Here is a 13636-nt window from a genome sequence, read left to right as displayed (position 1 = left end):
TGATGATTGGATAGGAAATTCACTCCCGGGATCACTTCTATGACTCTGCTCGACAGGGGCACAGGAAAATAATTTTCTTGGGTGGCGAAAGCCAGGGTACCTTTTTGGCTAGTTTTATATAGGCCCTATGGCCAATAGCCTAGTACCCCCCTATGAACCTATAATGGTGAGAACCCATCCACAACTCTTACCGGGTTTTCGCTCCCCTATTATAGTATGAATGTACGGCACGCCATATTATTTATTTGTTTAGACTTTTACCATAATACAGCTTACTTCCAAGTACCGTTTTACAGCATATTCTTTCTTTTCATCACGTTACTGTCACTGTTTGACAACACCTCCAACAAAATTGCAATAAAAATAGTTAACGCTGCATCTAATCAAAATGCTCAGTGTATCCACTATACACCATCTCAATATGGGGGAGGGGGAAAGAAAGGAAAAAAAATAGAAATCCTAGCTCGATTTACAGTAAGCATGCAGTTGCCAAGAACCGCCCCCTAGCAACGGCCAAAGTCACCTGTAGGGTGCGCCATTGAGAAGCTGGTGACATACAACAGTTCGTCCATTTCGACCAAAGCAGGGAGAAGAACGGGCGCATCCACTGAACATATCATAGGAGTCCCTGAAATTTCTGGCGCGAACGACCTTTACTGGGTAAGTTTGTTATTTAGTAAGAGATTTTTTGTACATTCATTTGTTAATATTGGCCATTTAAATTTTCTAATGTTTATTGCCGCATCGTAACGTTGTTGATCGTTTTCTACAGCACTAGGCCCACCATGCTGTGAATGAATTAATTTATAATTATTGCGTGCAAAACAATAAAATCGCTGTGTTTGCTAGTATTATGTTACTAACCAGCAATTTTAACGCGCGGGATAGCAGTGTACTTCGTGTTTGTTTTAAACTGACGTTTTTTCATTTTTGTCTTTTATAAATGCGACAAAGTTGAGTGACCTATCCCCATTTTTTATTTTATTTTTTTGTTACAGCAGTCGATATTTTAAGGGAGTCCATTATGGAAAACCGAAGTGCCCCAAAAAGCCTCTTAGAAGGTAAGAGTCGCTATTTTATAGTATTTTTAAGGTGAAATTAAAATCTTTGTGTAATGCTAAGGTTTGTCTTGTGTGATGCATTGTTGTTTAGTGCTTAATTTATTACACTTGTATATATTCCTGTGGGTATCTTGACGTTGAATAAAAAAGTTAGTGCGTTAAGGACTACATATCAGCCCGTCGTTAGGTAGTGTACTGAAAAAAAAAACGTTTTTTTGTTGTGGGGGGGATATATAGTGCTTTGAGAGGGCCGAAGGCCTAGCGCTTCGTCGTGTCGTATAGCGCGTGGGCGTCGCAGTTTCAGTCTGTCCACGAGGAGATCATGCTGCACCACTAATCAGATTTATATCCTCTTCGTAGTGAAATTCGTATTAGTTGAATAGCTTTACCAATTAAATAGAATGGGGTTAACAGCACTTAAAATCGATGCTTAGTCGTAAGTTATTACGGCATTTTGTGTATTGTAGCGTAGTGGTTAAGCTACTGGAGAACTTGGTTGGGTGCACCCTCGACAATTGATTCTCGCAATTGTGAGAGTTTGGTGTGATCTGACTCCATTTTATGGCACGCATATTAATCAGTTACTCGTGTGGAGTATATTTACTAAAGAGTGGGTAGGGTAAGTAGTTTATTATCACTCTTACACATCTGTTCAGAAAATGTGCTTGTACCCTTAGTCGTGCGTGTTTATGGGAAGGATGGGTAGGTCAAAGTTTTCGGTGTACCTATGGGCAACCGACATATTTAACAATAGTAGGGTTTAAAATTAGACATATGAGCAGAGTTCAGGAAGCTTAGTTTTCTTCTAAAATGAGTTTGGTAAATATGCTGTATTTTGTATAGATCCAAATGTGTTAGCTGAAGATGCTGGTGGGTCCTTGCATTATAAGCAAGTAATGTCATTTGGTATCTCCGTGTGATTTTTCCACTTTATTTTATGTATTCTGTTTATATTTTTCACTATGCCTATGTTTATGGGTTTTGTTGTAGCGTACTGGCTCACCATCCGTTTCGCGCAGGTATTGGCGTCACTGGAGTGATTGACAGAACTAGTGTCTTTGGGGATATGCACATTAATGAATGACATGCAGACATCACGCATACATTGTTAGGTTCTACAGTAAGGTGGCTTCAAAATAGTGTTGCGCTTGTCTAGTCATGTAGCGTTTATTGTTTTCTCTCCAGTAATGCTGAGAGGTGATATTTAGACTTTAATTTCTTGTTTTCCAAATATGTGCGGGCGATGCCAGCAACGACTTAAATGTGACAAAACATGGGCTGCTGCTGCAAACGTAAATTTCTCTAGGATGCCAGGTCATACAAGTTCATTATAGTAAGTAGTTTGTTAGCGAGGGAAGTGGGTTAGACTTGCTTATAACAGCATGAGTGTTCATACTTTTGTATACCCTCTTCCTCCTTGGAGTTGGTATATTGAAGGGGGGGGGCGCACAAGGTTGTTGCCGGGGATGCTTCCCTGCAAAGGGAAATTAGTAACGCAAGGCTGCATACTGTGTGCAGTCAGGTTTCGATTGAAGAGAGGAATTGGGGCGATTTCTTGGGAGTCTGATTTTTGTTGGGGTGGCTTACATATTCGTTGAACCATCTCTGTATTGTACTATTTTGTTTGGTCTATAGTACTATAAAGTTTATTTTGAGTTATGAACTTGCTTTTTAAAATTTATTTCTGGGAGCAGAAGTGGGTAGATGGCCACTCCAGCTGTCTTGAGAGCTACGAGCTGCGTTCATTTTGTTGTGGTCTTAAGAGTTCAGTCTAAAGCTGATCGTGACCAATGTAAAATATGTAAAGCTATATAGGATTATGGAATCGGGTAGGTGTTGCTATTTATAAACTAGTCAATGTTCTGGTTATTTAGTATTTTCATGTATGTAGTGGGATTTTTCAGGGTAGGATATTTTCCACTCTACCCCCCCCCCCCTCCCGTGGGGCATAGCTTGGTCACTAAAATTAGTAATTTAAAGGACTTGCTTTACATACATGGTCCTATTCAAAGGGTTGTGTATGGTGGCTTTTCAGCCAGTTGTGTATGGTGACTTTTTTTCTGTCAGGTTTCAGCAGGTGTTATTGGAGTATGTGGCAGTGCAACCATGTATGGCCCACTTATTTTGTCCAAGTGTGGTACAAAGGCATCTTAAATCTAAGAAGGCTTGTTTGGTGCAGTGTTGGTGCTCTGGTGACTAATTTGTAAATGTCAATGTTAGTGAGGAGGGTGTGGTAGTTGGCTAATGTTGCGGTTGATTCGGTGTCGATCAATGTCTGCAGGTGAAGGGTAGTAACAGCTATAATAGTAGTTTCTAAAGGGCATGCTGGGTTACAGCAATTAAGTGGCTGCGTCAAGAGTTGCTAAATGTATGGCACTGCAATTGGGTTATGTTTGGATGTAGAGCAGTTAGAAGTGTAGGGGGGGGATTGGGATAAGAATAGGAAGAGGTGTAAAGTCATTTTTAACCGTGCAAATATTGCTGTTGACTCCAAATTACATGCCACATTGTTAGCAGGACTAGGTGTTTTGTAGAGATGGTAAAAATTTGTATGGTGTTAAAAATGTAAGCAGTGCAGAAAGCAAGAGTTTATATGCCAGGATGAAATGGCTTAAGATGCATGCATTGAAAATCAGATGGTTTGAGTGGTGGTTGCATGTGCGTGTGGCAACAATTCCCATAAGTCTGAAACTTGTGTGCGCACATTTCGTTTGCCCACTTCAGGGCACAACTCAGTTGACAGCCAAGATGAAAACGCTTATCAGTGGAGTTTTATAATATTGGGCTGACGGGGGGGACTTGCTTGCTTTTTAATATACAGTGTGGGGAATACAATTTGCTGGGCTGGTGAAGTCAGGTGATCTTGGGGATGCATTTGCAAATTGACTTGGATTTGGTAGTGGCATAATATTAGGTGGTGGTTTAAGATTAATTGGCAAGGATTCCTAGAGTTGGAGGAGATGTTTTAGTGCAGTGAAGTCTGATTCTGGGATGCTGAACGGCTGGGGCAGGACTCTGTAAAAGGGCGGAAGCACTGGAAGTCTGCCTCGTGAAGCTTGTAGGGTTGTGATCTAGGAAGCAGGTTGGCATATGGTTGGATGGGGTAGTAATTCGCTTTGGTAACTAATGCTTGCTTCTAGGTTGAAGGTTATGACACGGCTGCTTGTATTTTGGAGGGGGGGGTGTTTGACCAGTGGAAATTTTATATGCACACTGGGGAAGTAAATGCTTTTTTTCTGTAAGATTACTGGTCACTGGAGGGGGGGGGGTAGACTGAGAAACTAGTACACACTTTATTCTTTTAATGGCTTGAGGGGAGTCTTCCACAAAGTTTTCCATTGTATTAATGAACCTTTGTGTGCATTTCGGTTGTAGTAAATTTTGATTCAATTTCTATGTAGTGTGTTTAAAAGCAGTGATGTATCCACTTTAAAATTTAGAAAATGCTAGGGATATGGAGGTCTTCACAGCTGATTGTGCCTGCTGAATTCGCCCCTTGGAATGTACAGAACAGTTACTGTCCAAAAGCTGTATCTGTCATATGTTCGCCCATTGTGGCATTTGGCATAATGTCCACAGTTAAATTGCACCAGCTGTGTTTTTCTCCTTTTTTTTATGGGAGTTGCAAACAGTGCTCACTCGTTATTTTATTAGTGGCAAACTTCTGTTTGTGTCTTTTGGCTTTTCCCGGTTAGGGGTCGCCACATTTCGCTAATGATTGGCAGTAGAGTTTTATGTGCTGGCTTGCTGGGCCTAACGTGCAACCTTCAACGAAGGAATGCCCATTTACGCATGTTGCCACACAGAAGACGCTCTTAGAATCGAACGGGCAACGTTTAACTGTGAGGCGGCAATGCTACAGCAGCACCACCACCACAGTATAGTGGCAAACTTCTGTAAGTGACCTGTTTTAGCAGTTAATCATAGGAAGTTACTAGACTATTAGCCCAGAGGCCCAAATAATGCTAGGCAAGAGTTTAGCCAATGTGTTTGTGGTTTCTTTTATACATACATACACACGTCGGCACCCGGTGCCCCTGTCCATCAGGGTCACAGGTGGAATCCCAGCTATATAATTTGTGTCCCATCCAGGTTTCTTGTAAAGGGGTACTCTGCTTGATGCGGAGAGGGAGTCTATTCCACAGATTTGGGGGGGGGGGTCTGTGACAAACTTGTCCTGTTGTCGCAGACCAGGTTGAGGCCGCACATTACACACACATCTATTGGTAATGTTCCTCTCTCCTGCCTTTGACAGGCCCTTCCTTACCACTTGTGGTATTTTTAAATACCATCGTTGGTATTCTCTCACCCCTTCTCTCCCTTATTTTGTTTTCTACAGGATAGCCTTGTTGCCTTACTATGTCCGACAAATCTAAGTTTGGGTTTAAAAAGTGACAAGTCTGCTTGTAAGATGCCTAACTTGGATACACATGCTCGTTGTGTTTACTGCTTGGGTGTGGATCATATTAAAGCTGACTTGACATTTGTGTTAGTTTTAGTAATTGTACACTAGCAGTGTGTAAAAATACTAAGTATTTTAAAAGGTTTAATCAAGACCTTTTTGCAGGCTCTATCTGGGTCTGAGGTCTCGTACCCCATCCAAAGGCCAAAAAACAAAGAAAACCCGAGTCACTCAGTTTCTACATATGTCTGTTATGGAACCTAGTCTGCTCTGTGCTTCCTTGGCGCAGATCTCTTCAGCACCAGGCAAACATCTCCCTCGGTGCCATCCATGATCACACCATATTTCAGTTCCAATCTCAGCACCACTGACTTCGCTGCTGTCTTGGATCCAACATTGGCTCTGGCTGTACCTGCGACAGCTTCTTCGGCACCATCATCTGCAAAAACCCTTTGCCAAGGACAAGATACTCCAACTTGCGACCCTTTTTTTTAGGGCAGAGGTTTAGCCCATTTCTAGAAAGACCTGATTCTCCTTCAGCAACCTTCTGTCGTCCAGCTTCTGTCAGCTAGGGGATTGCCTATTCCAGCTAGACCTTCTGTCCCTCTTGGCTCTGAATCTTTTACTACAGCTTCCCCTGTTTATCCTTCTCCAGCCTTTTTTTACAGATCGTGGTACCGATGTCCACTCTGGTGCTTGCTGTCTCGTCTCAGACAGCAGTTTTTCCTTGTTGGCACTGACAAAACCTTTGCTGCATCGCCAATGCTCTCTTGGAGCAGTGCTTGGGACTGTTTGTGCCTTGGTACCTAGCCCTGTTCCTATTTTTTTGCTGGCTCTGGCTCCGGCTTCCAGTCCTCTGCGTGCCTCATCTGGAGGTGGGTGGCTCCAGAGTAGGGTGTGACCCAGGCTCCCATTCCTCCTCTGGTAGGCCTGGTGTCCTAATTATGGAGGGGGTCCTTCACTCTGAAGGCTCGCAGTCAGCACCAATGACATCAGACACTAATAGCAATGAGGGGGAAGGGTCCCCATTGTCCCCCCCCCCCCCGATAACATCGCATTGGACATTCTTGAAATTCTCAAGCAGCAGGGAGACTGGGAAGTCCCAACCTTTCTGATGAATATGTTCTGTTCTTGCAGGCCTTCTCTGCCAGACTGTCTACTTCTTACCGGCAGATCTTGTTTAAACTCCTTATGCAACATGTCTGGAAGGCCTTGGACAACGTAGAACCTGCCCCCTGGAGGCCAGACCATTTTTATCTACACCTGAAGACCAGCCCCACTGGTCCAAACAGGTGATTGTTGAAGAGGGAACTGGCAGAAGATAGCTCCACTGTCCATCCTCCCAAACGGAGTTCTGAACCATGGGCAGACTAGGGAAGCGGACCAATGTTTCAGTTCAGCGACCGAATGGCGAAGGTAACTGTCTGGCACACTTCACTTGCCTACAGAGAGACCTATTTTTCTGATATATCTTCCTCTTTGTGGTATTGCGTGATACTGTCACCTTGCAGCTAGCTACCCTTGAATCCATCTCGGAACCCCTCGATGTAATTGATATTTCACCACAAAGGCGCAGCTCGAGCTGCCACATCAGGCATTGTCATGAGATGTAATGCTTTGATGCAGTTCTGTGACTTTGCAGACCCCTCTAAATCTTCCTTAGTCAATGCACCTGTCGACGAATCTGCACTCTCCGGACCCAAAGTACGAGACACACTTGCACATAGTGAGAAAGATGGAAGGACCTTGTACAGGAACCAGAAAGGAGGAAAGCCGGTTCAAGAGATCCCAAGGATCTTTTCGTGACACTCATGGTGAACAGTCCCCCTGGGACAGAGGGGGCAACTCGTATGGAAGACTTCCCTTTTGGGGTAGAGGGGGTTCACATAACCAGGGCACTAGATTCTTTCTCTGGCAGACCCTACCAGCGCTCCTGAGCAGTGGCCTGATTGCAAGCAGTTGGGTTGTTTTCTCTACACCTACCAGCCTGGCATCTTACTACCGATGTTTGGGTGCAGAGAATACCTAGAGGCTACCAAATACCATTCAATTTAATTCTCAGACCCATCAAACGAATCCCCGATGTACCACCCAATCGGAGGGAATTGGCAGCCTTGGAAATAGAAAAGCTGCCGTCCAATTTGCACAAATGTCCTGGAACTGAGGGCAGTTCTTAGTGTTGGAACCCCATGGGGCTATTGCAGTTCAGTCAAACGTGTCGGTTGTCTGGTATATCAAGCTAGGCGGAACCAGGTCTCCCCCCCCCCCCCCCCCTGGCAGGAAGCCATGAGGATTTGTCGCTTTCTTATAGTGATTAACATTTCCAGAGTTCCAACCTTATTGCAGACAATCTGAGCTGGCACATCCTAATGCCTCATGAGTAGTCCCTCAACCCCCCTGTAACAGCGGATCAGATCTTCCAAAGTTGGGGCAAATATTGCGATCTGTTTGCTTCCCGGCTAAACTACAAATGCAGAAGCTACTTTGCCATGACCCCCACCCTTTCAGGGGGACCACTGATCCTCGCTGTCCCCTACTGGCCCAGTCAAGTCTGGTTCCTGTTTTCTATGGTCTCATCTGATTCACAACCCCGTGGATCCTGGATCATTCCAAAGACCTATTATTTCATCCAAACCTCCACAGTCTCAAGCTTGGTTCTTCCAATTCAGTGATTGCCTGACATCCCATCTCCTGTTTGTGAAATTCTTCTGGCATCACACACCTTCACCAGGGAAGATTATTCTAGTAAATGGACTAGGTTCTCTATTGGGGCCAAAGATCAGAACTTGACCCTTTCTCTATGCCTACTCAAAAGATCCTACAATACCAGACTACTCTTACATGCAGGAGCCTCAGCATACACTCTACATTTAGCAGTTATCGCCAAATTTCGTAATGGACTTTTATCATTCTTAAATTGCCAAACAGCCTATGCAAGACTTTTTTGAAAGGAGTATTACATGTCAAGCTTCCCTTAGAACTCTGGGACTTTATGGTACTTCAGTCTCTCACAGGTCCTCCTTTTGAGCCCTTTGATTCATGTGAGGTTAAAACATTTTTGTCATGGAAAACCTTGCTTCTAGTAGTCGGCGAGAAGAATATCTGAGCTTTAGGCCTTAGTGTCAGGATGCCTTACTTGATTTGCCACACGGATAGGATGTCTCTTCGTACTGACCCTTTTTTCTTGCACAGGGTCACTTCTGGATTTTCCTAAATCTATTGACCTGCCAATTTTTCTTCCCTCTGCATTCTAATAGAGGGGGAGTACCTTTTGCACACCCTTGATGTGCTTTAGTACCTTTGCTGTTTGGACAGGGCTAAATCTTTTCTGGAGAACGGATCAATTGTTTGTGGCCTTTGCATGACCCAGATTGGGTAAGCCTGTTTCTAAAGTGACTTTATCCTCCTGACTTGGAAACATTACCTTTTTATCTACTAACAGAATAAGCTGTCCTTACCTTCCAGAATAAATGCTCATGCTACCAGATCTATGGCTATTTCTGTAGCATTTCATTCCAGAGCACCTCTGGGCAAGACCTCATACCTTTTTATCTCTCATTACAAGTTGGATTTGGCCTTCAGGGGACTAGCATATTTTGGTTCTATGGTACTCTGGAATATCCTTCCTCAGGGCCACCCAAGTAGCTTGGGGACACTGTCCTATTTAATGAACAAAGATTTACAACATCAGACGTCTTAACATAATGTTCCATTATGGTATTTGCTCAGACAGAGGCTTTTTTTCTTCTATTTACTACGTCTATTATGTAGGGGCAGGCAAACACTATCTGGACTAACTAGTGGGAGTAGGTCTTAAGCTAGTATTTGGCTGGTGCGAGCTTGGAAACTGCCATAAGACTGTACCGAGGTCCTAATAGTAATGAATGAACAAAGGTCTACAACGCAGATGGAATGCTATGGTAAGATGCAACTTCTTTCTATGAGGTGGTCTATGTAGAAAGCTTTCCTTACAACCGAAGCAACATGGTGGCTGTCTACATGAGTGCCCAAATCAGTCTCAACTGATAGTGTGCTTAAGACGTTATTAGTGTGATAATGTGTGGTGGCGTCACTCTCCCTAAAGGGGATGATGCATTTTTTTGGTATTCAGCTTGAGGCCATATTTCTGGCACTGGTCATTTGTTTGAGACCTTTGAGGATGTCTGCATCACTAGGGGAATTGACAGTGCCCAGCTTGCAGTCATCTGCAAAGTTGATTAGCCATAGGCCACTGGTTTTGGCCTGCAGCTAGCAGAGTATCCCACATAAGAGACCCCAAGACTGAACCCTAGGGTATGCCCCTAATTATGCTTGAGTGGGGAGTAGTGTCAAAGCTTTGGCCAGGTGAGGTAGGTGACTTGAACAGTCTTCCCCATATCTATGGTTTTGGTGAGACTCAGTTGGTTAAATTTAAGACATGAAACCCCCCCCCCCCCCTGACAAAAGGCAAACTGTATCCCAGTTTTGTTAATTGACCTTCCCATGTCCAGGCTTTGGCAGTATGGTGCCTTAATGGTTGCAGGGCACCATTTTCTCCCTTCATTTGCACCTTATTTTAGTCTGGGGGGGATGGCCTCCCTAGCATAGAGGAAGAGTTGGCAGAGTTTGGCAGGTACGGAATAGTGTTTTGGCCGAGGGTTTTGACAAATGTGGCTTGGAGGAAGATCTTTGCTAAATGTTGAGAGCTGTGCTGTAGTTCTTGAGCTCCTTTGTCAGTAGATCTCCCTTTTGGTATTGAGTAATGGGAGTTTGAACGTGGATTACAGTGTAAACTGGAAGCATTGTAGTCAAGATTCCCTAGTTTAGACATAGTTTGTCTCAGTTACTATTTTGCCCTCTCTTGCCCTCTCTTGTTTCTGGGTTTATTTGGCCATTTTGTTCCCAAAAGCATTTTGTTTTGAGTAGTTGATGGTCTTGTTTGCTTGAGGTCATGATTAATTCTCTATGCTGTTAATTGGCAGTGCTGGTGCACCAGTTGCCCTGTGTACAGTAGTCTTGACCTGTGTAGTGCAGTAGATGAGTACTATTATGAAAAACTGAATGTTGCAGAACTTGTTGTGGAGTGGGGCAGAGTCAAAAATAAGAGAGTCCTATTTGTACCTTTAAACTTGTCCCAATCCATCAGACTTTCCTTAATATCTATGAATTAGGATGCTTGTTTGTTTTTTTTCCCCTCCTATGTCTCAAAGTACATGGTTTTCGTAAAGCTCGTACTTGTCCAGAAGTTGTACAAGTGGTGTCAACTTTGTTCTATTTATAAACGTGGGGCTGTTTGTGGGGTGGAAAAATTAAAGCCCCAACACATGCATACCGTGGGCCAATTTGAGGATCAACAGAACAGTCCTGCAGATGGAAACTTGAGTGTGTGTGTGTGTGTGTAGAATTCAGTGCATTTGAGGAATAACTTTCAAGTTTCTATGGCAGCCCCCCCCCCCCCACGAACTTGGCCATGGGTAAGTCGGGGCAAAACCCTCCATATGACACAGCCAGTTGGTCAAACTTGGAACTATAACGGAACAAAAATTTTTTTGACCCTACAAAATTGATATGAATTGTGTAGATGCCTTAGTCAAGCACAGTTGGCACAAGTTCCATAATGTCTGGCTGTCCATATAACTTGTCCCCCTATCCACTTAGTTTTTCTTTCAGTATTGCATGTCTGCAGAGAAATGTGAAAATGCTTTGAGTAACTGGTGAACAGTACCAGTAATGGTATGTGAAGAGTTGTTATGCATGTGGGATCAACCATTGCAATCTACTCTTTGACAGTTATTTGTTTACTGGATAGTGCAGGTTTAAATGCCTTGCCTGCATGTATCAGAGCTATAACTAAACTCCTAGGTATTTAAATCTCCACTAAACTTCTCAAAACAAATATCTGTCCTGTTCCAAGGCTAGCTAGCTTTGTTATATTTAAAAATGTTTTACTAACAAGTATAACAGTGTGTTTATTTTGGAGGTTTTCTCCCCAGGCCCAGTTGGATTTTCCCAGTCACCAAATGTCAGATACAGGGTAATTGGACTTGTCTGAGCCTTTTCACAGGCTCAAGCTGAAAGTGCATCACTGTCTTTGAATTGGTGCTGTGTAGAAAAGTAGTGCATAGTAAAATTCAGTGTAGTACTGGGAAATAGTAAATATTAAAGCACACATTAAGTAAATGGAAACGGAAGTAAAACCTATACTGGATAAACAATACTAAAAGATGTGGTAGATTACAGTTCTATTCATGTAGGATTAATTAAGATTCAGGGTCAGAATATTAGAATGAATGAATATATGCTTAGGAATGTGGAGTAGGATGTGATGCAGAAAGGAAAGTCCCTAGAGTGGATCAGTGGGGAGATTCTCCATTAAGTGAATCTTCTTAAAATCTAAAATATTAGGGAAAGGGTTGGCATAAGAAGGTGGTAGTCTCTCAAGACACAGTTTAGGTTTTGATTCTAAACTGCTCATTTGGTGTACTGGTATGATGCTCTGACTGGTGCACATGGTTCTGGGTTTGAGATTTGGCAGTGATGACTTTTGGTCTATGCAGACTGAGTTGAGGAAGGGCACTGACCAAAACTCTGATCTGATGTATAACAAGTGTTATTGCGTATTCTAGCAATTTATGTAACTTTTTGTTTGCTACATTTACTGTGTTTTATTGCTATAAACTAATCTGATATTAACTGGAATTTTTTTCCATTTAAGCATCTGTTCTGACTTCCTGTTGCATATAGCTACTAGACTATTGGCCCAACTGCCTACGTAAGCCTAGCCAGCAAGGTTCCATAGTTTACACCACCCAAGAAAGCTTATTTTCCTATGCCACTGTCCAGCAGAGAGAAGTGATCCCGGGGAAGATTTTTCTTGAGTGCTAATGAACTTTGCTGTCCCAGAGACTTCCTATACTGTGGAACAAGCTACCCATCTGTCAAGCAATCTATCCCTCCAGCATGTCCTGTTTATTGTGGTGACAAGGTTTAGGTCCCTAGAGCATGTAGCTCGGAGGGATTGGGATTTCTTTAGGTGTAGCATGTCCAACAGCTCTGGATTTGACGTAGCTTTATATGTTGGGCAGAGATCATCTCGGGAGTAGGTGATAATGCTACGGAGTAAAGCTGGAGTTTTTTGAGGCAGTCTGTGTAGGGCATTTGTTTGAGGCCAGTAATCCTGTTTGAGGTGCTTCTGTGGCATTTCCAGCTGCTGCAGATGTCTTGAGGTACATTCCAAAAGGGGCATTGTACTCTTATAATGGGTCTACTGAGTGACGAGTAGAGGGGAACAATGGCACCCCCCCCCCAGATGAGAACCCTTTTATGATGAGGTATGCCACGTAGAAGGACTTCTGACTATTGTGGCAGTGTGATTATCAAAGGAGAGACTACAGTGCAACTATCAGAGACTACTGTCCACCTGGGTCCCAAGGTCTCATCACGCATTTGGTGTTAAGTAGATTGCTGCCTATGTGGTAATTCATGGGTATAGAGTTTTTACCAAAGGGGATGACGCTGCACTTTTTGGCATTGAGCTTGAGGCCATGGCTCTGACACCAGGCATCTGTCTCATTGAGGCCCTCCTGCAGGATGTCCATCATTTGGGGACTTGACTATGGCTCCTAGTTTGCAGTCATCTGCAAACTTTGTTGGCCAGAGTCCTTCTGTTAGCCTGGATGAAACCCTATGGTACTCCATTGTCACTGCAACTTTTACAGTGTGGGTTCCATCAGTGAGCCAGTTGGCAACCCATCTTGTGACTAAGGGATTTATACCTAGTTTAGTTATAATTCCAGAATGGGGGATGGTGTCGAAAGCCTTGGCGAGGTCAAGATAGGCTGTGTGAACCACCTTACCCGATCAGGTTCAGGAGGCATGATCTGCCTTTCACAAAACTGAACTGAGTGGGATCCAGAGTTTGGAGGTTATCAATGTCTTTGAGTTCCATGGCCTTGCAGAAGGCTCGTCTTGCTTGATAGTTCCTGGGATCAGTGGTGGCTCCCCCTTTGTGGAGTGGGGTAACTGTTGCTGTGTGCCATTCATTGGGCACAAAGCCTGATGCGAGGTTGCTATTTAACATGGTGCTTAAGTGGGGAGCCAGTTCGTTCTGAAGTTCGTGTAAAACGCAGCCTGGGATGTTGTCCGGTCCCAAGGATGCTGTGTTTTTGGCTTTAGTGTGCAGCTTTTACCTGCG

The 13636-nt window shown here is 43.6% G+C and overlaps 1 protein-coding gene across 3 annotated transcripts in view; it reads left to right on the top strand.

Annotated features, from left to right (window-relative positions):
- Positions 1-515: 515 nt before the first annotated feature.
- The window catches only part of LOC122810380 (nuclear receptor coactivator 5-like), a 177045-nt gene continuing 163924 nt past the window's right edge, over positions 516-13636 (top strand). For 2 of the 3 annotated variants that reach the window (XM_044081976.1, XM_044081973.1), the window contains exons 1-2: positions 516-660; positions 999-1061. In XM_044081976.1, coding sequence (XP_043937911.1) covers positions 1025-1061 — 37 coding nt within the window. In that variant the 5' untranslated portion in view covers positions 516-660; positions 999-1024. The remainder of the gene's footprint in view (positions 661-998; positions 1062-13636) is intronic. The other variant, XM_044081974.1, reaches the window with a different exon arrangement.

This window comes from Protopterus annectens, chromosome 8.part1 (assembly GCF_019279795.1).
Source record: "Protopterus annectens isolate FY-2018-M chromosome 8.part1, PAN1.0, whole genome shotgun sequence".
In the NCBI taxonomy this organism is placed as follows: Eukaryota; Metazoa; Chordata; order Ceratodontiformes; family Protopteridae; genus Protopterus; species Protopterus annectens.
This window is presented reverse-complemented; position numbering and strand designations above follow the sequence as displayed.